Here is a 26,290-nt window from a genome sequence, read left to right on the forward strand (position 1 = left end):
TTTTATTTTATTTTATTTTATTTTATTTTATTTTTTTAAAGATTTTATTTATTTGACAGAGATAGAGACAGCCAGCGAGAGAGGGAACACAAGCAGGGGGAGTGGGAGAGGAAGAAGCAGGCTCCCAGCGGAGGAGCCCGATGTGGGACTCGATCCCGGAGCGCCGGGATCACGCCCTGAGCCGAAGGCAGACGCTTTAACGACTGCGCTACCCAGGCGCCCCGCATGTGTTTAGTTCTATTTGATTTTATCACATGAGTTGGTTTGACGTCCCCCACCACAGTCAAGATAGAGAACATTTCCATCACCATGAGGATGCCTTATCTTGCCTTTTCGTAACCGCACCCATCTGAGCATAATCGCCTAGAGAGTTGTCTGACTTGTTGCGTGTATCAGCATTTCCTTCTTTTTTATTGCTTTGTACTCTTCCTTGGTGTGGGTGTTCACGGTTTGTGTATTGGTTGAGGAACGTCTGGACTTTTTTCCAGCTTTCAGTATTATAAGTAAAATTGTTATGACCGTTTATGTACAGGTTTTTATGTAAACATAAATTTTGATTTCTCTTAGGTAAATGCCCAAGAGTGCAAATGCTTGGCTGTATGATAATTATATGTTTAGTTTTATAAGAAACTGCCCCCATGGTTTTCCAGAGAGGCGGTACAAGTACCATTTTACTTTCCCACCAGCAATGTATGAATGATCCAGTTTCTCTGCATCTAGACTTCTGCTGCTTTTGTTGTTCTTTCTTCCTTTTTAATGCTCCACAATTTGTTTTTTCATTATTCTTTTCTGATAGATTTTCATTTAACCATTCTCAAATGTAAGTCAGCTAGTTACAAAGACTTTTGGCTTTCCTTTATGTGAGAATGTCATGATTTCCTCCTCATTGATTTTTGTTTGTTTGTTTTTTAACAGTTTGGATATTCATTTCTTTTCAGCATCATTGAAGTATAATTGACAGATAAAGTTGTAATATATTTAGAGAGTGTACAGGATGATGACTTGATGTACATGTACGTAGTGAAATGATTCCTGCCGTTGGGTTCATTAACATAGCCACCATCTCACATATTTACCTTTTACATTTTGGTGGGGAGAATGCTGAAGTTCTACTCTCTAAGCAAATTTCAGTGACACGATACCGTATTATCAGCTGCAGTTACCACGCTGTACATTAGACCCTCCATCCTTACTTATCTTTTTTTTTTAAAGATTTTATTTATTTATTCGACAGAGATAGAGACAGCCAGCGAGAGAGGGAACACAAGCAGGGGGAGTGGGAGAAGAAGAAGCAGGCTCATAGTGGAGAAGCCTGATGTGGGGCTCGATCCCACAACGCCGGGATCACACCCTGAGCCGAAAGCAGACGCTTAACCGCTGTGCCACCCAGGCGCCCCCATCCTTACTTATCTTATAACTGAAAGTTGGTACCTTTTTACCAGCCTCTCCCCACTTCCCTCACCCCCCTGGCCCCTGGCAACTGCCATTCATTTATTCTACCTTCTGTTTTTATGAGTTTGACTTTTTTTCTTTTTAGATTCTACATGTAAGTGGTGCCATGCAGTATTTGTCTTTTACTGTCTGGCTTATTTCACTTAGCATAACGCCCTCCAAGTCTGTTTGCTAATGTTCTCACAAATCTGCTCCTATATTGAAGGAGTTTTGCCCAATCTAGACTTCATGGTTGAGATTTCTTGTCTTTCAGTATTTGAAAATATTTTATTTGTAGGAATGTTGGTAAAGGCTCAAACCAGCCCAGAAGAGAACCCTGAGACAAGTTATCCAGTTTTATTGCAAGACAGCAGTTATCAAGGCATTTCCTCATTATGTTGCGGCATTCCTCCCACTTTTGGTGAGTTTGAAATGATACATTAGACATGTAGCATATTTAATCTAGATTCAGCAATATCATTAGTATAAGATAGTGGTAGCTTCTTCTTTTCTTTAATTTTTAAAAACGATTTTATTTGTTATTTATTTTTAAGGTGTTATTTATTTGTTTGACAGAGAGAGAGGCAGCGAGAGAGGGAACACAAGTGGGGGCAGAGGGAGGGGGAGAAACAGGCTTCCCGCTGAGCAGGGAGCCCGATGTGGGGCTCGATCCCAGAATGCTGGGATCATGACCTGAGCCGAAGGCAGATGCTTAACGACTGAGCCACCCAGGCGCCCCTATTTACTTATTTATTTGAGAGAGAGAGAGCGAGAGTGAGTATAAGCGGGAGGAGAGGGGTAGAGGAAGAGGGAGAAGAAGATGCCCCGCTAAGCAGGGAGCCCAATGTGAGACTTGATCCCAGGACCCTGGGATCATGACCTGAGCCAAAGGGAGACACTTAACCAACTGAGCCACCCAGGTGCCCTGATAGTGATAGCTTTTTCTGATCAAAGTTTTTATTTTAAGAAAAATTTAGCTGCACGTGCAGTTGTAAAAAAGAATACAGAGAGATCCTTTGTTCCCATTCTCCTATTTTCCCCAATGGTAACATCTTGCAAAAAGAGTAGAAAACTATCACAACCAAGATATTGATATGATACTGTCCACAGCTACAATTGAGATGTCCCCAGTTTCACTTGTATTAATTTGTGTGTGTGTGTGTATTTAGTTCTATACAATTTTATCATATGTGTAAGTTCATGTACCCTCTGCCACAGCAAGCCTTGAAACAGTTCCCTCATCACCATTTTCCCTCATATTGTTCTTTTGTAACCACACCCACCTCCCTCCAGTGGACTTTTCTCCCCAGTTCCATGCCCTGCCCTGTCTCTAACCAGTGGCAGTCTGGAATCTGCTCTCCAGATCTATAATTTGTCCACTTAGCATTGTTATATAAATGGAATCGCATGGTGTTTGAGATTGGCTTCTTTCCCTTAGTGTAATGCTCTGGGGACTCGTTCATGTTGCTGCATGTATCAGTCATTTCTTCCTTTTTATTGCTGAGTACTATTTCAATGTATGGTTACACCAAGATTTATTTATCTGTTCACCTGTTAAAAACCTCCGGTTAAAAACCTCCTGTTTTTTAGTTGTTAAGGGTAGAGTTGCTATGAATACCTTATCGTTTTTAGTTTTGCTTTATTTTGTTCATTTCACTCTTTCACCCAAGTTTTTATTTCTCTGGGATGAATGCCCAAGAGTGCAATTTCTGGGTCTTTTGGTAATTGCATCCTTAGTTTTATAAGAAACTGACAAAACTGCTTTCTAGCGTAGTTTGTACCATTTTCCATTCCTGCCAACAATGTATGAGTGATCCAGTTTCTCCGCATCTATATTTCTGCTCTTTCCATTGTTTTTCTCCTTGATGCTCCAGAATTCTTTCCTTTATAATGCTTTCTGTAAGATTTTCCTTTAGCCATTTTTTAAGCATAAATCAGTGACAAATACTTTTGGTTTTCCTTTGTCCGTAAATATCTTTATTTTTCTTCAATACAGAAGAATAGTTTCATTGGATATAGAATATGAGGTTGGTAGTCTTTTCTTACAGCATTTAAAAAATGTTGTCCTTATAGAAGTGTTGGTTAAAGCAGAAACCGGCCTGGAAAATAGCACTCAGATGACAAATTACCAACCTCTGCTGGAAAATGACAGTGGTCAAGAAACTTCAGCATATTTCTTCATCCCTTCCACTTTGGGTGAGTTGAAATGATACATATTACAAGTAGCACTGTGTGATCTAGATTCATTAATGACCTAGTGGTGGATTTTCCTAATTAAAAATTAATTAAAATTAATTAGGTAAAACTTAGACGTTTTGTATTGAGAAAGTTTTAGCTGCACATGTAATTGTAAGAGAGATCTGTGTACATTTCACCCAGTTTCCCCTATGATAGCATCTGGCAGAACTATACTATCACAACCAGTGTATAGACATTGATACAATACTTGGATTTTATTGAGATGTTCTCAATTTTATTTGTATTTGTGCATGGGTCTGTGTTTGTGTGTGTGTGTGTGGATTCAGTTTTATATTATGTAATTGCATGACATGGGTAGGGTTCCATACCTTCCATCCCCTGTTGCCCTTTAAACCCATATCCGCTTTTCTCTTCCTGCTCTCCTACCCCTGCTCTGCCCTGCCCCTGCCCTTTGCAGCCATGGATCTGTTCTTCTTTAGAATTTGGTCATTTCAAGAGCTTTCTGTAAATAGACTCACGTGGTATGTAATCTTTCAGGACGGCCTTTTCTCACTCAGCATGATCCCCTGCAGCCTCATCTAAGTCGCCGTACACATCAGTAGTTCTTCCTTTTTTATTGCTGACTACTATTCCACAATCTGGGTGTACCGTGGTTTCTTTATCTGCTTACTGGTTGAAGGATGCCTGGGTTGTTTCCAGTTTTGGGCTATTAGAAGTAAAGCTGCCATGTACACTCGTGTAGAGGTTGCTGTGTGAACATCAATTTTCATTTTTCTGAGATAAAGCCCAAGACCACAGTTGCTGGGTCCTATGGTCATGGTAAGTTGAGTTTTGTAAAATACTGCCAAACTGCTTTCCAGTGTAGCTGTACCATTTCTATTCCCACCAGCAATTTATGAGTGATCTAGGTTTTTCTGTGTACATGATTCTGCTCTATTGTTCTTTCTTCCTTCTTTATGCTCCAAGACTCCTTCCTTCATTATATCCTTTTGGTCAGAAGGTTTCCCTTTAGCCACGTTTTAAGGATAAGTCAGCCAGCAAATTTTTTTTTTTAGTTTTCCTTTGTCTGACGATGTCTTTATTTCTGCTTCATTCTTAAAAGATAGTTTCGCCTGATAGAAAAATCACTATTGAGATTTCTTGTCATGCACCACTTGAAAGTGTTTTACTTATCAAAATGTTGTTCACACAGAATCCAGCACAGAAATGAGTTCGGAGACAATGAGTTCTTCAACTTTAATGAAAAATGACAACGGCCAAGATATTGATTCGGAATCTTTTTTTCTTGCTCCTGGTTTTGGTGAGTTTGAAATGATACATATTATAAGTAGCACTTTCTAATTTAGGTTCATCAACATTTTTAATATGAATTCTTAGTGATAGCTTTTTCAAAATTAAATTTTTCATTTGGAGATATTTCAGAATGACATGTAGGTGCATGAAGTAATACAGAGAGATCTTGTGTACCCTTAACCAAATTTCTCCCAAGGCTAATGTTTTGCAAAAATAGAGTAAACTATCACAACTAAGATTTTGACATCAATATAATCTACACATCTATTCACATGTCCCCAGCTTGACTTGTATTCATTTGTGTGTGTGTGTGTTTAGTTCTCTGCACTTTTGTGACATGTTTGCGTTCAGCTATTCGCCACTACAGTCATGATGCAGAACTGTCCCACTACTTCCAGGAACCCTCTTGTTGTCTGTTTATAACCATGTCATATGTCGTTCCTTCCCTGGCTTCATCTCTAACCCATTCAAGAGCTAATGTGTTCTCTCCTTTATAATTTTATACTGTTTTATGGAAGAGTATATGAGAAATTGGTGTTAATTTTTTAAATGTTTGGTAAAAATCTCTAGTAAAATCACCTGGGCCTACAGATTCCTTTTCCGAAGGCTTTTAATTGCAAATTTAATGTCTTCCGTGGTTATAGGACTATTTAGATATCTATGTCATCTTGGTTGAGTTTTGGTCTATGTAATTTTGGAGGAATTTATTGAACTCTTCCAAGTTATCAAATTTATGAATGTAAAGTGGTTTGTTGTATTCCCTATTATCCTTTTGATGGCTCTTGGGTAACCTGTTTCATTCCTGATGTTGATGATTTGTGTCATTTCTTTTTCTTTTTGTAATTCTTTTTAGAGGTTTATTAGCTTTATTAATCTTTCTGAGGCACCAGCTTTTTGTTTTATTAATTTCCTATTGTTTTCATATTTTCAGTTTCATTGATTTCTGCTCTTTATTATTTCATTCTTTTTGTTTTATTTGGGGTTTATTTTACTCTTCTTTTCTTAGTTTTTGGTGTAGGAACTTAGATCATAGATTTAGAACTGTCTTCTTTTCTAATATAAGCATTTAGCGCTGTAAATTTCACTTTCAGTACGGCCTTAGTTATATTTTGATGTGTTGTATTTTCATTAAGTCCTATGTATTTTATTATTTCTTTGGAAACTTTCTCTTGTCTTTCTATTATTGACTTCTAATTTGATTCTATTATAGTCAGAAAATATACTCTATATCATTTCTTTTCTTTTAAATTTGTTGATACTTTTTTCCTCTGGCCTAGGATGTGGTTTGTCTTGGTGAGTGATCCACAGGCATTTGAACTTTGCACATAGTACCTGGCATGGAGGAAACTTTCGTTCCACAGGCACTTGAAAAAAATATGTATTCTGGTTTTGTTGGGTGGAATGTTCTATAATGAGAATCCTGTTGGTTGATTGTGTTGGTCAGATCTTCTGCATCCTTGCTGATTTTTGGTCTGATTGTTCCACCGGTTGCTGAGAGAGCGGGTATTGTGAGGTCTTCAACTTTAATTGTGGATTTGATTATTTCTCCTTTCAGCACTTTCAGTTTTTGCTTCATGTATTTTGAGAATTTGTTGTTTGGTATGTTGAAAATCATTGTCTTCCTTGGGGTTGATCTTTTCATCTTTATTTGTTTGTAGTTAATGTCTTTGCTCTGAAGTCTACTCTATCCGATGTCAACACAGCTACTCTGCTTTTTTTTTTTTTTGGACTAATGTTTGCATGGTATATGCTTTTCCATCCTTTTACTTTCAATCTACCTATGTAATTGAATTGGTAGAGTTTCTTGTAAACACCACAGAGCTGATCTTTTTTTAGCCACTTTATCACTTGCTGCCATTTAATTGATGTGGTGAGGTTAGGTACATTTAAGATAATTATTGATATCATAGACCTAGGTCTACCATTTTATTATATTTCTTTTTGTTTCCTATTTTTCTCATTATTTTTTTAAAGTTAATTTTATTTATTTTTTTAAGTAATCTGTATACCTGATGTGGGGTTTCAACTCATGACCACGAGATCAAGAGTTGCGTGCTCCACTGACTGCGCTGGCCAGGCGCCTCCTCATTCTTTTTTTGTTTATCGTTTTTCGCCTTCCTGTGGGTTAGCTGAACATTTTCTTGTGTTCCATCTTTATTTGTGTTTTTGAATATATTGCTTTGTATAGTTTTCCTAGTGGCCGCTTTGAATGTTATTATATACGTATGTGACTTATCACAGTCTACTGGTATCAGCATTTTACCACTTGGAATGAAGTGTTGACACTTTAATTCCACTTAGTTTCCTTTGCCCTCCCTACTTTCAACTTATTGTCTTGGATGTCAGATGGTATTTTCATTTTTGTTTCAGTCATCACTGTATGATTTGTAAAACTCATGATTGTATTATATTCATCCATATTTCTGCCTCTTCTGTTCTTTATTTCTTTTTATTATTGAATAGTATTCTATGGTATTGGATTTACCATGGTTTGTTTAACCATTCACCTGTTGAAGGACATCTGGATTGTTCACGGTTTTGGCCATTATGAATAAAGCTAAGAACACTCATGTGCAGGCTTTTGTGTCGTATCATGAACTTTTATTTCTCTGGGATAAATGCCCAGGAGTGAAATTGCTGTGTCATGTGATAATTGAAGATTTAGTTTTATAAGAAACTGCCAAACTCTTTTCCAGTGTAGCTGTTCCATTTTATATTGAATGAATGATCAAGTTTCTCTTCATGCATACTTCTGCTCTTTCTGTTGTTCTCTTTTCCTTCCTGATGTTCCAAGATGATTTTTATCATCATAACCTTTCTGTTTGATGATCTTCCTTTAGCCACTCTGTAAGAGTAGGTCTGCTAGTGACAAACACTTCTAGTTTTCTTTGTCTGAGAATGTGTTTATTTGCCCTTCACACCTGGAGGATAGTTTGCTGGATAGTGATTTCACAGTTGAGACTCCTTGTTTTTCAGCACTTTTACCTATAGAAATATTGGTAAAAGCAGAAAACAGCGTGGAAAACGTCCCTGAAATAATGAATTACCCAGCTGTATTGGAAAAGGACAATAGCCAAGATTCTATCTCGTCATCTTTCTGTGTCCCTTCCAGTTTTGGTGAGTGCAAAATGACACCTATTACAAGTAGTGCCATTTTAACCTATATTCTTCAACATTCTTGATACGGGCTAATGGAAGCTTTTTGTTTCCTATTTTAAGGGTTGGTTTTAGGTTATATTAATCATAATGGCTAACATTTATTGAGTATTATGTACAAGGCACTGTGCTAATCAACTGACATGTCTCTTCTCTATTAATATTCAAATGACTCCATATGTAGGTATTTTTATTACTCCCACTCTCAAAGTCACAGAGCTGCTGAGTGGCAGTTCTGGAACTCTCGGTCTTCTCTGACTTAAAGCTCATGTGTCTTCACAGCCTCCTGTATTGCCTGCCAAGCCACAGTGGCAGAGGGGAGGGGACCCTAAGTTCCATGGTTTCTAATGGCAAGCCTTCCTAATATTTTATAGTTCCTTTGTGTCTCTACTTCTAGGTAGCTAATCTCTTATTAATATTCTAGCACAGGGCTCAGCAAACTTTTTCTGTAAAGGGCTAGATAGTAACTATTTTAGGCTCTGTGGGCCATCTGGTGTCTGTCACAACTACTCAGCTCTGCTGCTGTCGCATGAAAGCAGCCACAGATGTAGGTAGATGAATGGGCGTGGCTGTGCGCCAGTGTAACTCGCTTTACACAGACTGGTGTTGGGATTGACCTGGGGACTGTAGTTTGCTGACTTCTGTCCTAGAGGAGATGCTTTTCTTTTAAATCGTTTTGTTAGCCAAACTAGAGAAAAACTTCAAAAATTGTGCTCTTTGTTACTAAATGGGCACTAAGATATGCTGTTGTTAGAAGTATATGCTGGTGAAAACTTTCTGAAGGGTAATTTGTATAAAAATCCGTAAAAGTATTTATGCTGTTTGACTCAGTAATCCCACTAATATTTGATGATTTAATTAATAAAAAAGATTTGTATTTAAATTTTGGTACAGGAATGCTCTTTACAGAATCATGAAAAATTGAAAACAGCCAAATAAACAACCATAGGGAATTAGTTAAGTAACTCCTGGTATATCCACAGTGTATGAAACAGTAAAGCATAATGGTTAAGAGCATGGGCTCCTGAGTCAGACTGTCTGGATTCAAATTCCAGCTCTGTGTCTTATTACCCATGTGATCTTCAGCCACTTCTCTAACCTAAGTATTACTTTCTTCCTCTGTGAAATGACAAAAATGGTACCTGTTTTATAGAATTGTGAGGCTCAAATGGAATAATTCGTTGAAAGCTCTTAACACAATTCTCAGAACCTAAGTGCAACATAAATGTCACCTGTCAGAAAAATCATGAAAATAGTAATGCTGACTTAAAAAAAAAAACTAAAGAAAATGGACAAATGCTTGAAATAGAATGGTAACTGAAAAAGCAGGATTCAGACTATATATAAAGAATGGTTTCAATTTTGTGTTTTAAAAAAAAGAAATAGCAAAAAGAGTAGAAAGCATTAGCAGATTAACGGTTCAGAGCACTTGGCTTATAAACAGACAGATTTAAAAACTGGTTCTGTGTCCTTGCTCAAATGCTTTACCTTCTGTGGGCGTCAGTTTCCTCTTCGAGGTGGGAATAAGTTGTTAGGATGATGAAACCAAGCTTACAGTGCAAAATATTGAGCATAGCGCCTGATATATAGTAGTTACTCAATAAATGCTAGCTATTTCAAAATTTTCTTAATCATGCCCACCCATACTTTCCAGATTATCTTCAAGGAACATATACTCACTCAGTAATATAGCTCTGAGTATACTTTTACATTGTAAAAGGGAGCAGTGGAATTTCAGAGCAGCATGTTTGCATTTGCATCTTTGGCCTAAGAATTGAATTTATTCAAGACAATGAAACGATTAGGTCAAGTACAGAAAATTCAAGACTAGCAAAGGTGAAAAATGCCAACAGTTATGCAGATGGCATCAGAGTGACCCATTTATGGAAGAGAGAAGTACAGGAAAAAAATTCATCCAAGTAGAAATTAGTGAATTAGAAATCAATTAGTTTAATTTTCCTGGGCACATTCATGGTAGCCTTGCCTAAGAAAACAAAGATTTTACTTTTTCCCTGTGTTGAAAGGTTATCTTGGTGATCCCAAAAGGAATGTCAAGGTGCTTAATATTAATTTGGTGGCTGCCAAAAAGAAGACCCATCCTAGGCATGCAGCCCGCTACTTGGTTCATATTTTGTTCTCCAAGGAAGTTCTGATGCACAGCTGGGTCGGTGTCAATTCCCAAGGCCGCCAACCTCTGGATCCAAACAAAATGGCGGCAATAAGAGGTATGTAAAGTCATTATGAAATCTTGTTTTATCATCATTTGGTCATCTGATGAATGTTATTGGTAGTTTAAGAGATAATGATGAAGTCTGTGTAAATCTTAGAACTGTTTTTCTCCCGTCTGACCCCAGTTTTACAATTTAACATTCGTAATGGGTAACAACTTTTAAAGAATGCAACTTGTCAATAGACTAATGGAATAAGACAAGCTTTATTGATTATAGTTGCTTATGGCTAGAACTAAGTCAATTTTTCAGTGCTGAAGCTTGGCACTGAAAAATAAAAAGCCAAAAAAAAAATTAGAAGAGTAAAACACACTTCGGTGCTAGTAACTGGCAACACAGAAATAGAATGTCACGATCTTTTTTCATAATAATATTTTTATTATATTATGTTATTCACCATACAGCACATCCCTGGTTTTTGATGTAAAGTTTGATTACATATTAAGAAAAATAATGGTATCATCCATGTGAATACTTCAAGTATTTAACAATATTCAAAACCCGTTTCTCATTAAAAATAATCATTAACTGGGAAATCAATTGATGTTTCAGTAACATGATATAATATTACATGTCTCTATTTAAAAGCTAATTTTAGGGATGCCTGGGTGGCTCAGTCAGTTGAGGGGCTGACTCTTGATTTTTGCTCAGGTCATGATCTTGGGGTTGTGAAATTGAGCCCTGCATCAGGGTCTGTGCGGGGCATGGAGCCTGCTGGTCTCTCTCTCTTTCTCTCTCTCTCCCTCTCCCTCTCTCAAAAAAAAAATCTAATTTCATAATGGGGAGAAAGGAGGCATTTATACCAAAGTGATGAGTAAGATGAGGATACTCATTGTTAAAATTTCTATTTAAAATTGTATTGGATGGGATAGACCGGTGATGGGTATTAAGGAGGGCACGTATTGCATGGTGCACTGGGTGTTATACGCAAGTAATGAATCATGGAACTTTACATCAAAAACTAGGGATGTACTGTTTGGTGACTAACGTAATATAATAAAAAATTACTATTAAAAAAACAAAACAAAACAAAAATAAAAATAAATTAAAAAAAAAGAAATAGAATGTCACGATTAATTCATTTAAGCCTCCTGCCTTCCTGCCTTCCAGTGATTTGGATGAAGGTTGTAGAACTCATGGGCACTGAGACCATAGCAATGAATAAGTATTTCTGCCCTCAAGGGGTTCATAGTCTAGAAAGGGACTGATGAGGGAAACAGATGAATCCCAATCCGGGGCGGGAATATTGTAGAAGCTCAGAGAGCAGAGCAACCACTTTAGGGGCATTAGGGGAGGCTTACTGAGGACAAAACATTTGAGCTAGATTTGGAATCCTTAGCTAGATAAGTAGGAAGGGTATTCTAGGCAGAGGGAAGAGCTTCTGGGGAAGAGAGACATGTAGTGTGCACAAATAAATACACCACATCTAAGAATATTGGCAATAACACCATTTTCTGCTTACAGGGTTTCTTTTTAGTTTTAATTTATCCATAGGGTTATTCAATGGCATTATCACCCAGAAATAGTTGACTTTCTGTTACACACTTTTTTAAAAAGCACCAAAACCTCATTGCTTCTCAGCCTTTTGGCTAAGATTTAAGTGTAGTATCTGTTCTTACCAGTTTAATAAAAACACCAAAACCTCATTAGTGTCTCCCTACGTCAGTGTTTTATAGGGGAATCGCACATTAGAAGTGAGATATTCAGCAAAGCATCCTCTTTGGGTGGAATTTTTAAACTCTCAGAAAGAGAGAAAAGAGCAATTCAAAATAGAAGACGTCAGTATTTTCAATAAAAAAATGTCTTGTCAGTTCTTTGGGTTTTGTTTTCTTCTTAAAAAATTTTCATGAACGCTTTCTGCTATTTGCAGAATATCTGGCAGCAAATTTTCCCCAGCATGATTTGCGTGAACGTGGAAAAGACTGGAAAACCTGTGTTGCCGATATCAATTCTCTGATCTACTGTTTATGTGCTGAAGCCGACACAACACCGGTAAGTTATTTTTTATTTAAATGTGGTCACTGCTGTAGAAGCGCATACTGTATATGATTCCAGGATGGAGAGCATGACACACAGGATCTTTAGGTTGTGTGCTCAAAATCTTGTTTATTTAATTTAGGGGCAGTGTATGGTCTCTACGTGTTTATTTCACTCTTTGACATTTATGTTCCGTACAAATATCCCAAAGAGAAAATAAATCAAATGGAGTGTTACAGTCAGTATATTTGAAGCCATGGAGTATACCAGGAAAAAGTTTTCAGCTCCAGAGATGTTCGGCAAATCTTTTTCAGTATCTGGCTGAGAACCGCAGAGAAGAGCGGACTGTGGTATGGGAGCGAAGGGAGGTGCTTCAGTCTTTGTTCACTTTCAGTGATGGCAGAACCTGGTGGATATCACACTGGCCGTGAGGTTCGGCTACCACAGATATCTTACAGTTTCTATAGTTACATGGTAAACAGGAATCTGGCTTTTCTCGCATCCGTTCTATCTTGAAAGTGCCTTAGAGATTTTTTTTCTTTAACACGAATGGGCCAGCAGGGGAGAGTGTCATGTCTATTGCCTTCTCCTGTTGACGCATTTAACTTAACAATTTCTCATTTCTACCCACCTCTCTAAGAACCCCATGTTATTCTCACCATGTCTACTCAGTCCTGCGTCTCTAGAGTAAGCGTATGGAAACTATTTGCCAAGAATATTTGTAGCTGAGCTTATGTTTTCCTGGTGAACGGCTTGATTTCAGTGATAGCTCAAGCACCATCTGTCTGAAACCAAATCTGCTTATTTTTCACATTCCCTTTTATATCCTACAAAAATTGCACCCTAAACATTTGAATGTAAAATTATGATACTGCCTGGAAAATGGTGATTTGCATATTTGCTTCGGTGTCAGAAGTAGCATCTGCCAAATGCCTGCTGTGTACTTGACTAGGAGAGGGATGGGTCCTCGCCACTCAAAGTGGGTCCGCGGACCAGCAACAGCAGCAGCACTGCAGGAAAGCTCGAGCTCTACACTAGACTAACTGAGGCAGAATTTGCATTTTAGCAAGAGCCCCAGGTGATTCGTGTGCATGTAGCCGTTTGAGAAGCCCTGACCTAGAGCAGTGGTTGTCAACCCTGGGTACATATTAGAATCATGGGGGACAATTTTAAAGAAAGTCTTTAATGCCTGAACTCTCCCAATCCTTCCACCAGAGATTCTGGTTAAATATGCCAAGAAAGTGGGTCTCAAGCACAGCTTAAAAAAAAAAAAAAGATCTTCAGGGTCTTTAGAGATCCCTAGAGTCTCTAGCCCCTAGGGAAAGAGAAAACAAACAAGAACATTAAAAAAAAAAAAAAAGCCCCCAAGTTGTCTTCTCAGAAGAGACTCATTTATTCATTTATTCATTAAATGTTCCCTAAGCACTTATTTTGTGCCAGCAGTTATCATTAGCTAAAGCTACCAAGGCCTCCAAGAAGCAGCCCGTCATGGCAGCTTGAGGAATAAGCCACATGTCTACTTCTATCGTGGTGCACAATATTCGTGAGCTTTTGTTGACCTTATTAGACACAGTTGCTTCCCTACCAACCTGGGGGGCCCTGGTAAATGATGGAGCATGTCAATATTTTCTCACAAGGGGATTTTGTTGTGTTTCAGCAGAAAACTGGTGGCGGCAATAAAGGCCCTGCCAGTCTTGGCATACTGGCGTCTGCAGATCTGAATGATAAAAGGGGTGATGAAGCCGGTGAAAGCCGTTCCTGGTTATCTCGGCGAACAGCTGCCTCAGAAACAAGAGAAAATGGGAATTCTCAGTGGAACAGCAGTGTTTGCCCTCAAGGAATTAAAGAACCTTCTATTGAGGATTCAGTGGTATCTTATGAAGCACTGGGTGAGTTACTAAAATAAGTTTTCTTGATGATAAATGTTGAATCTGGGTGATGCATTTATGGGGCTCATTGTACTGTTCTACTTTCATGTTTGTTTGAAATTTTTCATAATGAGAAATCTAAACAACTTAATCTCTTATATTAACAAGTTAATGAAATATAGATACCTAGTTCTGGGACTGATAGTTTTTTTTTTAATTTATTTATTTGAGAGAGAGAGAGAGCACGCACATACAAAGGTGAGAGGGAGAGACAGCCTTAAGCAGACTCCATGCTGAGAGTGGAGCCTGATGCGGGGCTTGATCTCATGACCCTGAGATCACAACCTAGCCGAAACCAAGAGTCAGACAACTGACTGCACCACCCAGGCACCCCTGAGACTGACAGTGTTTAACATTAAGCTAACAACCAGAAGCAATTCAGGGGTCTTGCTCTTTCTGTGCCTGACAGATGGCAGGTGCTCCTTAAAGAGTTTTTGTATGAATTAGTGAATCCCATTCCTCAGAACATTTTGCCCCCGCTGCTAGCTGTCTGCTGGAGGCACATCCCACTTAGTTAGTATCAAGTGGCAGTGGGTTCTGTAGGTATCACCTGCCACTCATGCCTCCTCCTCAGTGTGCTGGGGTTGTGTGGCACCTGAGGTGACAAAACTACTTTCTGTCTCTCCCCTGGCCTACTATCAACCCTAAGTAGAATATTATCTGTGAACCTGTTCAAATGAAATTATTTAAGTGATGCATCTTTATATTTTTTCCGTTATAAAAGTAATATAACTACTATATTTGTCCACGTTGTATGCCATAGTAACTAACTCTGGCCCAAGTAAAACATAATAAAAATCAGTGGACGAATAACTCCTAGATTTAAAGAAGCAAAGAACAAACCGAGCTGCAGGCAGGAGCCAAACCGCCACCCCTGATTGTGGCATCTGGTGTCCATTGAGGTCTGTGGGGCTCTGCATCTTCCACCATCTCTAGATTCTAGTTTCCTCTCATCACTGTTCAGATTCCTAGGAGAAAGAATCTGATTTGGAGCACTTAGGTCCCAGGTCTAAAACCAGGAGACGGGGCCAACTAAGTGAATTGTAAGCCAGGAAGCTGCCCAGTTTGTGTATAGTCTGTTACACCATTTTATTTTGAAAAAGTAGAAAATATTCAGCAGGGAACAAAAGCTCCCACAATCAAGATACCATAAAAAAACTTTTGTGGACATTTTAATTTTCTTCTAGTTTTTTTCTTACCTTTTAAAACATTATGATCTCTATATATTCACTCTTCTTTTTAAACATGATATGTGTATGTTTTTCCTCAAGAATCTCCATTGTTTATGATCATTGCTTTTAACAGTTATATAATATTCCATTGAGTAAGTATACCCTGATTTATTTAACTACCTTCCTCTTTTTTTTTTTTTGAGGAATTTTTTGGGGAGGGGATTATCAGTCATACAAATCATGCTGCCAAAAATTTCATTTTTATAACTTTGTACATATTTTGGATTCTTTTCTTTTTTTAAAGATTTATTTATTTATCTATTTATTTGAGAGAGAGAGAGTATGAGTGAGCAGGGAAAGGGGTAGAGGGAGAGGGAGAGAGAGAATCTCCAGCAGACGCCCTGCTGAACACAGAGCCTGACTTTTAATTAAAATGTTTAGGGATGAATTTATCAAAAAAAGTGCTGGATGTGCTTTCTGAAAACTATAAAATATTGTTGAAATAAATAAGGAGACCTAAATACATAGATATCCCATGTTCATGAACTAGAAGACTCAGTATTATTTTTTAAAATATTTTATTCTATTTATTTGAGAGAGAGAGAGGGAGGGAGGGAGAGAGAACATGCCAACGAGGGAAGAGCAGAGGGAGAGGGACAAACAGACTCCACACTGAGCATGGAGCTGGATAGGAGGCTCAATCCCAAGACCCTGAGATGATGACCTGAGCTGAAATCAAGAGTTGGGCGCTTAATCAACTGAGCCACCCAGGCACCTCTTGGATTCTTAAGTTAGGTTCTCAGAATTCAAATTACCAGGTTCAAGAGTATTAACCTTTTTTTCTGACACTGATAAATATTGCTAGGTTCATCTTCCGGGTGAAGTCTTTGGACCCACTAAGTGAACTTTTAAATAATTCAATGTCTCTTGGTAAATGTTGGATCTGGGGGATTCAGTAATTAATACTATTAGGTCACCCATTAAATGATGAATGTTCCAAGATGAAAAATATGCTTATTGGCTTGTAAGAATCATATTGTATTTCTCTAACATATTTTCTCCAACAAATAATTCTTCATTGTATGTAAAATAGAATATTTTTAAATGTGGTTAATTTGAATCACTTGGACTGAGGAGAGATGGGAATGATTAGGCTGTGGAGTCGAGGAATGAAAATAGGCTTTAAATTTATTTTTCAGTTCAAGTAAGTTATCTAAAATATGACAGCTGAGTTTGCGATGTTTAAATGATGACTTTAATACCCAATAGAAAACCTGCATTTTATAAATTATAAATATTTCAGTAAGAATCTTGTTGCTTCATTTTGAAAAAGCCTTTGTTAAAAAGACGACAAGAGTGCATTGAAATTACTTACAATTTGTTACTAAACATAATGTTAAGATTGATTCTATCCTTAAAGGTAACAGAACACTGAGTCATTTTCCTGAACAATCAGAGCATATGTAGTCACATCAGTAGTGGTTCCTGTTTCATTTCTCATGCTATCTCATGATACACTAAAAGCTTAAGGGTTCAATTTTTTTAACTTCTCAAATTCTGGAGCCTAAAAATTCAGAAAAATCACCTTTTTCTTAAAGGCTTTAAAAAAAAAACTTGAACTTGCCGTGAAAATTGATATCTTTTTTCTCTTTTGCTTCTAGAATACCTTGGAAACCCGGGTAGAAATATACAGTTGCCACATTCAGTACTGAATATAGCCAAAGGGAAGTCTCGCCCAGAGCTGGCAGCGAGATACCTTATTCGCAACCTGTTCACAGAGGAAGTCTTGATAAGAAGCAACGTCTATGGCAATCTGGGGTACGGCATGTATGCCCTTAACCCCAACAGGATTAACGCTCTTCGAGGTTGGTTACATGTTGAGTATGTGAGAATAAATAAAAGGCAAATTACATTACAGAAGGGCAGAAACCACAATCCATTCAGTTTGTATGTGTTCTGAGGAGAGGTAGAGCTCTTACTAATTCCCTCCTTAGGGTATAACAAGGAGCTGTTTCATGAATTGCGTTTCTTCTGCTTTGGGTTCTCTGGGCTAATTGCTCTGTCTTGCCAGGCGTATGGAAACTCAAACACCTTTGTTTACTGAGGATCAAGGTCGAAGCTGCTGGGCTTTGTCAATTTGCCAAAGTGTCAACAATAGCACAGCAGGTTAATTTGCTAGATTTTCTTGTGCACATGAGCCCAGTGCAGTCTTTATCTGTGACGTATATAGATGAAGTAATACAGCTTCCAAAAGCGATTCTGTGAAAATTTAAATTTGGACAAAGCAGGATGAAGAATATTTCTTACTTGTGTCACTGGTCCCCAGCAAAGAGAGCTTCTGAGCCCCAGCCTGATCTTAGTTGGTTCTTCTTTGGTTCCTGTCTTTATATCACACATACCCAGCAAATTTGAACACAGTGTGTACCTTCTGTAAGCAATTGCTATCATCTAATCCACTTGTTTTCAAACTTGTCTTTTTTTTATTGCAACTCATAGTAAAAAATACAGTTTATGTTGTGACTCAGTACATGTGTGTATGAGTTTTTAAAAATGCAAGCAAAAGCTTCATAAACAATGCTTATTATTTCTATGAGAATTACATTCCAGTGGTTTCTATTCTAATACACTATTTTAAAAGATTATTTATTTGACAGAGAGAGAGAGTGTGAGCACAAGCAGGGGGAGCGGCAGGCAGAGGGAGAGGGAGAGGCGGGCTCTGCACTGAGCAGGGAGCCCGATGCGGGGCTCTATCCCAGGACCTGGGGATCATGACCTGAGCCGAAGGCAGATGCTTAACTGACTGAACCACCCAGGCGCCCCTCTATTACATTTTTTTAAAGTGCTGCCATTGCTGATATCACGACCTAGTAATTGGTCACAGTTGGCAATTTGGACATCACTGACTTAACCCACTAGGCCAAAAACCAAAACCTAATTGCTCTTACATTATGGTAAAAAAAAGAACACAGACTTTGTAACCAATTTGGAAATGAAGGTGTTTATAGAAGAAATATTATCTTTCTAATTAAAAATTTTTTAAAAGAGTTCTTTATTTTTGAGAGAGTGGGAGAGAGAGAGAAAGAGCGCGCATGTGCGCATGCAAGGAGTAGGGAGGGGCAGAAGGAGAGGGAGGAGGAGAGAAGCAGACTCCCACCTGAGAGTGGGGCTCGATGTAGGGCTTCATCTCACCACCCTGAGATCATGACCTGAGCTGAAACTAAGAGCCAGATGCTTAACTGACTGAGCCACCCAGGCACCCCAATCTAATTTAAAAAATTTTTAATTGAGGGGGAAAAGGTGACTATAGTTCTTTAAATATCTGGCATGTATTAGTTCCTTAAAAGTGGACTAAAAATACTATTCTATGCATTTCATTTTGTTTTAGCCCTTATTGAATTATGTTACAAACTGAGAAGGTATCTTTTGTAGTAAAAAATATTCAGTACGAGTTTGACATACTTTCCACATGGGGCATATTTTAACAAATTTCCCATAAGACTCAAAGTTCTATTCTTGTGTAGAAGGGCAGTCATGTGAGTTATTTCAGCACAGAGAATGCAATAAACTCATCGTTGTCCTAGGGGTGTGGGCAGAGCTAGGCCCAAGGAGGAGAATCTGACCAGAAAGCATATTTTACTTTAATATAAGGATAAAATGAACTTGGAGAATGAAAAGAGTCAGAGCAAAGGCTAAGTGACCAGAGATGAGAGGAGATTCCTGCACTCATAGAAGGACTAGACTTTATGGCCTCCAACATAATTTCTTTAGAAGTATTGGTTCAGTATAATTTAAAACACACAAAAATGTACAGAAAATGGTGTAGTAATATAATAATCACCTGTCAACTCAGTACAGATATAGATATTTTGCTTTTTGTGCTGCAGGCTATTTTTTTTTTTTAAAGATTTTATTTATTTATTTGACAGAGATAGAGACAGCCAGCGAGAGAGGGAACACAAGCAGGGGGAGTGGGAGAGGAAGAAGCAGGCTCATAGCGGAGGAGCCTGATGTGGGGCTCGATCCCTGAACGCCGGGATCACGCCCTGAGCCGAAGGCAGACGCTTAACCGCTGTGCCACCCAGGCGCCCCTGCAGGCTATTTTTTAAAATAATAAAGCGTTACCGATATAAATAAAACTCATCCCATCATCCCTTTCCCCTGTCTTTCTCCCCAGAAGTAACCACAATCTTGGAGTTAGATACGTCATTCCCATGCATATTTTATGCTTTTGCTACCTATGTTGATAGGTCTGTAAATAATATATAATATCATTCTATAGTTGTTTTAATGTACATAAATGGGGATATATACTATGTATCCTTTTGCAAATTTTTGTCACTCAACATTATGTTTCTGAGATCTAGTTCATGCATTTTAACTGCCGATTGGTATCCCACTGACTGAATAAACCAGTTTATTCTTCTATTCTAATATAATTTCTTATTCTAAGATTTTATTATTTAGGGGGAACTCTTCTAGAAATTAGTAGCCAAAAGTAAATATGTCTACTAGCCAAAGGTATTGATTTCACAGGAGAAACTATTATTTGATGCTCTCTGATGAGAGTTCATATCACTTAAGGGCTCTTTAGAGAATGGTTTACATGGAGAAAGCTAGTGGGCTGCAGATTTGCAATCAGCCGACAACCCTTACTCCTACACCCTCCCATCCATTTCTGCATATTACAGAACTGTAAATTCTTAGCAATAAGAAGTACATTACACATCCTCTAGTACAGCTTTTCCCCCAGACCACGAATTTGATCTCAGCTTTGACATATAGTTGCCTCTCCTCAGCCTGAACTCTTCCATTGACGGCAATCCACTACATTTTTTAAAAGTTTGTTTGCATTTATTTATTTAAGTTTTTATTTAAATTGCAGTTAGTTAACAGAGTATAATATTAGTTTCAGGTGTGCAATTTAGTGATTCAGCACTTCCATACATTACCTGGTGCTCATCAGGACAAGTGCCCGCCTTCATCCCCATCACCTGTCTCACCCATCCCCCCACCCCCTCCCCTCTGGTAACCATCAATTTGTTCCCTAGAGTTAAGAGTCTGTTTCTTGGTTTCCCTCTCTCTCTCTCTCTTTTTCCCCTCTGCTCATTTGTTTCATTTATTACTTTCTGCATATGAGTAGAATTCGTCTTTCTTGGACTGACTTATTTTGCTTAGTGTAATACTTTCTAGTTCTTTCCATGTCCTCGCAAATGGCAAGATTTCATTCTTTTTTATGACTGAGTAATATTCCAATATGCGTGCATGTGTGCGCGCGTGCGTGTGTGTGTGTGTGTATATATATATATATATATATATATATATCTGTTCATCTTTTTTATCTTCTTCTTTATCCATTCATCAGTCGGTGGACATATGGGCTGGTTCCATAATTTGGCTGTTGTAAATAATGTTGTTGTAAACATTGGGGTGCATGTATCCCTTTGAATTAATTAGTCTTTTTATATTCTTTGGGTAAATAGTAGTGCAATTGCTGGATCATAGGGTAGTTCTATTTTTAACTTTTTTAAAAAAGCTTTTTGAGGAAACTCCATACTGTCTTCATGGTGGCTGCACGAATTTGCATATCCTTCAATGGTGTAGGAGGGTTACTCTTTCTCCACATCCTGGCCGACACCTGTTGTTTCTTGTGTTGTTGATTGTAGCCATTCTGACAGGTGCGAGGTTATATCTCACTGTAGTTTTGATTTGCATTTATGTGATGATGAGTGATGTTGAGCATCTTTTCATGTGTCTGTTGGCCATCTGGATGTCTTCTTTGGGGAAATGGCTGCTCATATCTTCTGTCCATTTTTTAATTAGATTATTTGTTTTTTTGGGGTGTCGAGTTGTATCAGTTCTTTATATATTTTGGATACTAACCCTATATTGGATATGTCATTTTCCCTCTTACAACTGCTTTTGCTGCATCCTAGAGGTTTGAGACCATTCTGTTTTCATTTTCATTTGTTTCCATGTATTTTTTTATTTCTTTGATTTCCTGGTTGACTCATTCATTGTTCAGTAGCATGTTATTTATCCTCCATGTATTTATGGTCTTTACAGATTTTTCTCGTGGTAAACTTCTAGTTTCATAGTGTTGTGGTCAGGAAATGCGCATGGTGTGATCTCAGCCTTTTTGTGTTTGTTAAGGTCTGATTTGTGACCTAACATGTGGTCTATTCTGGAGAATGTCCCATGTGCACTTGAAAAGAATGTGTATTCTGCTGCTTTAGGATGGGATGTTCTGAATAGATCTGTTAAGTCCATCTGGTCTAGTGTGTGACTCAAAGCCATTGTTTCCTTGTTGATTTTCTGCTTAGATGATCTGTCCATTGCAGTGAGTGGGGTGTTGAAGTCCCCTTCTATTATTGTATTATAATGAATGAGTTCCTTTATGTTTGTTATTGTTTTATATATTTTGGTGCTCCCATGTTGAGTACATAAATATTTATAGTTGTTAGATCTTCTTGTTGGATTGTTCCCTTTATTATGTTACAGTGCTCTTCTTCACCTCTTGTTACAGTCTTTGGTTTAAAAATCTAGTTTGTCTGATAGGACTGTGCTACTCTGGCTTTCTTTTGATGTCCATTTGCATGATAAATGTTTCTCTATCCCCTTATTTTCAATCTGCAGGTGTCTTTAGATCTAAAATGAGTTTCTTGCAGGCAGCATATGGATGGGTCTTGTTTATTTATCCATTCTGACACTCCGTGTCTTTTGATTGGAACATTTAGTCCATTTACATTCAGAGTGATTATTGATAGATGTGTATTTAGTGCCATTGTATTGCTTGTTTTGTTATTGTTTCTGGAGATTTTCTCTAATTCCTTTCTTGTCTTTGTCACTTTGTCACTTCTTCCAGCCTGCTGTTCAGTGCATCAAGCCAGTTTCCAGTCTTATTACATTCTTCATTTCTGACTGATTCTTTTTTAAGTCTCTTATCTCTGTGGTAAGGATCTCCTTGATGCCTTCCATTCTTTTCTCTAGCCCAGCGAGAATCCTTATGACTGTTGCTTTAAATTCTCCATCAGGCATGTTACTTAGATCTTTCTCACTTAGTTCTCTGGTTGTGGCCTTATCTTCCTCTTTCATTTGGGATGAATTCCTCCATCTTGGCATTTTGTCTAAGTCTCTGTCTTCTCTGTGTTAGAAAAGCCAGTAATGTTTCTGCTTCTGAGAGTATGGCTTTATGAAGAAGAGGTCATGTAGTGCCCAGGGCCTGGTATGTCAGGGAGTGTCTCTGCTGTGTGCTGCACGCGCTCTGCTGTTGTGTTTTGGCTGCTCTGTCCCTCAGGCCAGGCGTCTGCAGAGGCTCTCCTTGCTTGCAGTTTGGTCTTTGGCCAGAATGTGGTGAGTTTTAAGTAGGTGTGCTCTGATCTGGTTGTTAAATGAGACCTGATACTACTTCCACTAGAACTGAAGCCCCGCAGAGCTCTCTGGTTGGGAGACGTGGTGTGGGCAGGGGTTTCTGCTGGTCTTCTGGGAAAGGGGCCCAGTGGGCTGGGACGGAGGCAAGCTTGACCCAGAAGGGCAGTCCTGCCAGAGTGTGGTGGAGTGGGGCTTGGTGTAAGCAAGTGTGGCAGCCAGTGTCCTCCCTGTGCTGCTTCCCACAGGTGGCTCTGTGTTTATCCTGAGGGGTGGGGGAGGAAAATGGCACCAGCCATCAAATTTGTTCCCAGAGAGGCATCTCTGTGAACACTGCCTCTCAGAGACAGTGCTCCAAGAAGAGTGAGTGATCTACCCCCTGTGTGCTCCAGGCATTCTTCAAATCACTCTTTCCACACTGTCTGCCCCCGAGTTGTTTGCCTGCCTTCTTTGCAGGAGCAGGGCAGTGCCCTCTGGGCTCTATTCCAGCCAAGCCTGCTGACCTTTAAAACTCCAGGCTTTAATCCCTGCTGATTGCAAGAACTCAGGAAATTCAGCCCCTCTTGTCCTTCTTGTGCATCATTCCCCTGTGTGCTCCCCTCTCTCTTTTCTCTACAACAACAGCTCCTTCCCCTCCATAGCACCTGCGATCCATTTCTCCCCTAAACCATATCCCCACACTTCCTACCTTCTTCCATGTGGCCTCTCCTCTTCCTTTAGTTGTGGGGTTTGTTCTGTCAGTCTTCAGGTTGATTTCTGGGGTATTTAGGATGACTGAATAATTATCTAGTTGTGTTGATGGGATGAGATGAGCCTAGGGTCCTCCCAGTCCGTCACCATCTTCTCTCACCTCCAGCAATCCAATACATTTTTTTATAACAAGTATATAATTAGTTTGGCAGAATTACTATAAACAAAAATTAAATAGAACTCATGTCTACAGCTACCAAAAAGCTAGCTTGTTGCAGCTGATGAAATAATTTCCATAAAGATACTGAATATTTGTATTCTATAAAATTCCATAATTAGTTTGTGGTGTTTTTTGTTTTTCTTTTTTTTAATAATAATTTTTTATTATGTTATGTTAGTCACCATACAGTACATCCTTAGTTTTTGATGTAGTGTTCCATGATTCATTATTTGTGAATCCAATACCTTTTAAAGGGGCTCTAATTCACGAGAAAGATTTTCCCTCCAAATGACTCAAAATTTACTTCCCTGCATGTAATACACATTTATTCTATTTATCGCTTCCAGAACTAAATAGGGTAGGTCCAATTATTTTTCACATGATAGGCCTTCCAAGTATGTAGAGACAGCTGTTACTTCCTACTGGAGCATTAGGAGATAGCTCCCCCCATTTTCAAGTTCAGAACCTAGTGAGGGACAGCCACTAGAATCTGGCAGGCGGAGATAAAAATATCAGCTTTACTGTTTTAATCATACGTGTCCAGTTTTTCCAAACTTTCCAATTTGGAGATCCCTCTACATAGAAGCATGACAATTTGAGAAAATAAGTGTTATTCACAACTTTTTCCCACTAAGTCCTACACTTTTACAGGTAAATATCTCCATTTCCTTCAGTAACTCCTCATAGAAATATTTTCCTAATCTTTCATGATCTGATTCAGTGACTAACTTCAGATGTTCTCAAGTTAACCCAGAGTACAATAGTACTCTTACCTATTAGGCTGTTAATGCAGTCTAAAATGGCACTTGCCATTTTATTTTAATTTAATTTTTATGTTTTATTTTTTTGATAAATATGCTGTCTCTGAAAATTGTTCCTGCAAAGAGGTCATTCTTTCTCTTCCTTCCTTCCTTTCTCCTTTCCTTTCTTTCCTTTCCTTCCTTCCTTCCTTCCTTCCTTCCTTCCTTCCTTCCTTCCTTCCTTCCTTCCTATGTGTATACGTATTGTAACATGTATTCATTTAATTTATTTATTATTTTTTCTTTTTGACCCCCTTCACCCATTTCTTCTCTCCCTACCTCCTGCCTCTGGCAACTATCTGTCTGTTCTCTGTATCTTTTTGTTGTTGTTGTTGTTGTTTTAGATTCCACACATAAGTTAAATCATATAGTATTTGTCTTTCTCTGTCTGGCTTATTTCACTTAGTATAATGTCCTCAAGGTCCATCCGTGTTGTCACAAATGACAAGATTTCATTATTTTTTATGGCTGAATAATATTCCAGTGTGTGTGTGTGTGTGTGTGTGTGTGTGTGTGTGTGTGTGTATACACCACAATTTCTTTATTCATTCATCCATCCATGGACACTTGGACACTTAGGTTGTTTCTATATCTTGGCTATTGTAAATAATGCTACAGTGAATAGGGCGAGTGCTTATATCTTTTTGAGTTAGCATTTTTGTTTTCTTTGGATAAATACTCAGAGACAGACTTGCTGGATCATATGGTAGTTGTATTTTTAATTTTTTGAGGAACTTCCATTACTGTTTTTTTTATAGTGGCTGCACCAGTTTACATTCCTACTAACAGTGCAGAAGGGTTCCCTTTTCTCCACATCTTCTCCATCACTTGGTCTTTTTGATTTTAGCCATTCTGACAGGGGTGAGGTGATATCTCATTTTGGTTTGGATTTGCATTTCCCTGATGGTTAATGATGTTTAGCATCTTTGCAAATACCCTGTTGGCCATCTCTCTGTCTTCTTTGGGGGAATGTCTATTCAGATCTTTTGCCCATATTTTAAAACATGTGGTTGATTTTTTTTGCTGTTGAGTTCTATGAGTTCTTTTTATATTTCGGATATTAACCTCTTACCAGATATATAATTTGCAGATATTTTCTCCCATTCAGTGGGTTGCCTTTTCATTTTGTTGATGGCTTCCTTTATTGTGCAAAAGCTTTTTAGTTTAATGTAGTCTCACTTGTTTATTTTTGCTTTTGTTGCTTTTGCTTTTGGTGTCAGATTAGAACAATCATGGCCAAGATGAATGTCAGTGCTAATGCAGACTAAAATGGCACTTACCATTTTTAATTTTATGGTCATCTAAGACCCCTAGATCTTTTCTTCTGTATACTGATATTTATCTAGTACTTACGTTGTTAGTGTTTGGGCTATTTCTGTTTATCCTGTTAGTATTTTTTAAATTAAGTGTAGGATTTTATATTTATTCCTCCTGCACTTTATCCTGTTAGCGTAGAGCAGCATTACGCAAACTGCGTTTCTCTCTCTCTCTCTTTTTTAAAAAGATTTTAATTATTGATTTGTCAGAGAGAAAGCAAGCATAAGCAGGGGGAGTGGCAGGCAGAGGGAGAAGCAGGCTCCCCACCAAGCAAGGAGCCTGATGTGGGGCTCGATCCCAGCCGAAGGCAGACGCTTCACTGACTGAGCCACCCAGGCACCCCCCAAACTATGTTTCTTAAAGACAGCTGAATGTTAGTGGGTGCTTCATGAAAAAGGTGCTTTTTAGTCAAATGGCTCGGGAAACTCTTGATTTGGCACCTGCAGGGCCTTAGTCCATACATCTGTTTCACTCGATTCTGTTTTAAAACATGTTTTGAGTGCCGTTAGCTCTG

General features: G+C 38.4%; 1 protein-coding gene and 1 pseudogene across 1 annotated transcript in view; both read left to right on the plus strand.

The window, feature by feature from the left end:
* BEND2 (BEN domain containing 2) overlaps nt 1-26,290 on the plus strand; it is a 56,710-nt gene that overhangs the window by 28,939 nt on the left and 1,481 nt on the right. The window contains exons 9-17 of the mRNA XM_040637345.1: nt 1,730-1,852; nt 3,505-3,627; nt 4,823-4,930; nt 6,201-6,216; nt 7,856-8,040; nt 10,104-10,304; nt 12,178-12,299; nt 13,900-14,173; nt 17,046-17,249. Of these exons, the coding sequence (XP_040493279.1) occupies nt 1,730-1,852; nt 3,505-3,627; nt 4,823-4,930; nt 6,201-6,216; nt 7,856-8,040; nt 10,104-10,304; nt 12,178-12,299; nt 13,900-14,173; nt 17,046-17,249 (1,356 nt within the window). The remainder of the gene's footprint in view (nt 1-1,729; nt 1,853-3,504; nt 3,628-4,822; nt 4,931-6,200; nt 6,217-7,855; nt 8,041-10,103; nt 10,305-12,177; nt 12,300-13,899; nt 14,174-17,045; nt 17,250-26,290) is intronic.
* LOC121103898 lies at nt 11,877-12,027 on the plus strand (annotated as a pseudogene).

Source organism: Ursus maritimus (genome assembly GCF_017311325.1).
Source record: "Ursus maritimus isolate PB19 chromosome X unlocalized genomic scaffold, ASM1731132v1 scaffold_X1, whole genome shotgun sequence".
Classification (NCBI taxonomy): Eukaryota; Metazoa; Chordata; class Mammalia; order Carnivora; family Ursidae; genus Ursus; species Ursus maritimus.